This window comes from Protomyctophum parallelum, assembly GCF_964188405.1.
Source record: "Protomyctophum parallelum genome assembly, chromosome: 15".
NCBI classification, from domain to species: Eukaryota; Metazoa; Chordata; class Actinopteri; order Myctophiformes; family Myctophidae; genus Protomyctophum; species Protomyctophum parallelum.
This window is the reverse complement of record NC_139710.1, coordinates 16,078,791-16,081,290: the sequence shown is the minus strand read 5'-3', so window position 1 is coordinate 16,081,290 and position 2,500 is coordinate 16,078,791. Positions and strand designations below refer to the sequence as shown.

General features: G+C 52.8%; 1 protein-coding gene across 1 annotated transcript in view; it reads left to right on the top strand.

The window, feature by feature from the left end:
- The window catches only part of ptch1 (patched 1), a 72,435-nt gene that overhangs the window by 65,947 nt on the left and 3,988 nt on the right, over positions 1 to 2,500 (top strand). Inside the window, 3 exon segments of the mRNA XM_083783337.1 lie at positions 1,431 to 1,530; positions 1,728 to 2,075; positions 2,218 to 2,500. The exon segment at positions 2,218 to 2,500 is cut by the window's right edge and continues 279 nt beyond it. Coding sequence (XP_083639463.1) covers positions 1,431 to 1,530; positions 1,728 to 2,075; positions 2,218 to 2,500 — 731 coding nt within the window.

Sequence of the window (2,500 nt, the reverse complement as noted above, 5' to 3'; positions counted from 1 at the left end):
ACACACACACACACACACAACACACACACACACACACACACACACACACACACACACACACACACACATACACGCACACACACACACACACACACTCATACAGAGAGAGATGCATGCAGCAGCACTTCCGCAGTAAACATGTCCAGTGTCAGGCTTGTGGCTCCAACAGTGGCTTGTGTGGCTAATGAGCGCAGAGGAAGGCAACCTGAGAGCTTCCACTGGAGAACCAAGTGAGGAAGGAAAGCCCTCCTTAATGAAGGGAGCAGGGATGGAGAGAGGGAGAGAGAGGGGGGGGATTTGGAGTAGAGATTGGGGGGTCTTACCTGATACATTGGAGATTTAATTAGACGGGGGGAGTGCGGAGTGGCCCGGGAATTTCACAGGGGCTTAACTGGGAAGGAGGGAGAGAAAAGACAGGCAGAGGAGAGAGAGAAAGAGAGAAAAAGAGGGAGAGAGGCCGGGGTAGGGTGGTGCTCAGAGGTCCCTTCTCCTCCTCCTAGACTAAATTGTTTAAATTCTATACCCTTCACTTCATTTGTTTGCTTCTCCCTCTCTTTTTTTTTAGCTAGAGAGGAGAGAGAGAGGCCCCTGTCCTTTTGTCCCCCCGTCCCCCCATCCCTCTTTCCTCCCCCTGCCCCCCCATCCCTCCACATTCCTGGCTGCTTTGTTTTCTTCATGTTTGCTTATACACTACACACCCAAGAAAGACTGTGCCCCCCCCCGTACACCCCTCCTCCCCCTCTCTTCTCTCTCTTTTCCCCCCCCTGTGCCTTTGAATTAACAAGCTCCAGCTAATTATATTTCCACCAATCTCTTCTTTTCTTCCTTAAAGACTAACCCTCTTTGGCCGGACGTTTTAGGAACACACAAGGTACATGTCTGTGTTGCTGTGGGGAATCCGAAAAAAATAGAAAAAAGAACCGCAGTGCGTGTCTGCCTCCCTGTCTGTCTGGGGTTTGTGTGTGTGTGTGTGTGTGTGTGTGTGTGTGTGTGTGTGTGTGTGTGTGTGTGTGTGTGTGTGTGTGTGTGTGTGTGTGTGTGTGTGTGTGTGTGTGTGTGTGTGTGTGTGTGTGTGTGTGTGTGTGTGTGTGTGTGTGTGTGTGCGTGCGCTCGTGCATGTGTCTGTGTGTATGTGTGCACGGGGAGTGGCCGTGTGTCATTGTGGAAGTATTATTTCAGGCATGTGTGTGATGGTTGATCTTGCACATGTCTCCCCACGTCTAAACCTCTGTGCTGCAGCCCTGTGGTTCGCGCAGGTATTTCCTTTGTTTTCTCACCTACTGCTGTCTGTCTCTATGTAGCCTACAGTCTATCTGTCTGTGTGCTGAATGATCCAGGCAACTCAGTGATGTTTATCCATGGTGATTACTATTTTGGAAAGTTGTGCCAATCTCTCCCATTCATTATTGTGTGTTTGTGTTTTGTTGCAGGTATTTCTTCGCAGTCTTGGCCATCCTCACAGTTCTCGGGGTGCTGAACGGATTGGTCTTGCTTCCAGTGTTACTGTCTTACTTCGGACCTTATCCAGAGGTGAGGCCAAGTTAAAACAATAAGAAAATGTTCCTCCAAATTTTGATCTGTAAAGTGGTCTTGCTGCTTTTAACCTCAAGTAAGTTTGAAAAGGACTACTTATCTGAGCGAAGGAACACAAATTCCTATCCCTAGCTATTACTATAGTAATAATATTTCAATTATATATCCCTTTCCATGTCCTTCGTGGTCTTCAGATCTCTCCGGTAGATGGTCGAAGTCGCCTACCCACCCCATCTCCGGAGGCTCCCGCACACGTGGTCCGCTTCTCCGTCCATCCTCCACACCCCACAGCCGCCACCACCACCGGCTCTGACTCCTCCTCGGACTCAGAGTACAGCTCCAACACCACGGCGTCCGGAGTCAGCCAGGAGCTGCAGCAGTACACCCTGCCCTCGGCCAGGGGGCAAGCCAGAGCCCAGGAGCAGCAGTACCCCCTTGAGGGCAGCAGGGGCCGAGCGGCCAGGGCAGCGGATGAGGATAGGAGGGCCGGGCACAGGCGCACGGCCAGGCAGAGCGAGCCGCCGGTCTACAACATCTCCTTGGTGAGAACACAAGCATACCTTCCCTGTGTTTGTTCGCTCCGATGCCAGATTCTGTTCATTCATTGATCATTTTGGTTTCAACTCCTCTCCTTCCTCTCTCTCTCCGCTATTTTCTCTTCGCTATTCCTTCTGTTCTCTGCAGTCTGTCCCCTCTCAGGGTTCTGATTCGGGGACTCAGCCGGGAGCTCCTCCTCATCGTTATGGCAGCAGGGACCCGAAGAGCCAGCTGCCCCCGGCCCGCCCGCGCATGGACGCTTTTGAAACTGCTACTGAGGCCGGGGGCCAATATGGCTCACACTGTGGCTCCGGCCACAGAGAACACTTGGCGGGTCAGCGGACCCGCTCCTCCCACAACCCCCGGCCCGGTCACCACCTCCCGCACCCCCAATCCAACACCGCCCCTTACTGCCAGCCCATCACCACGG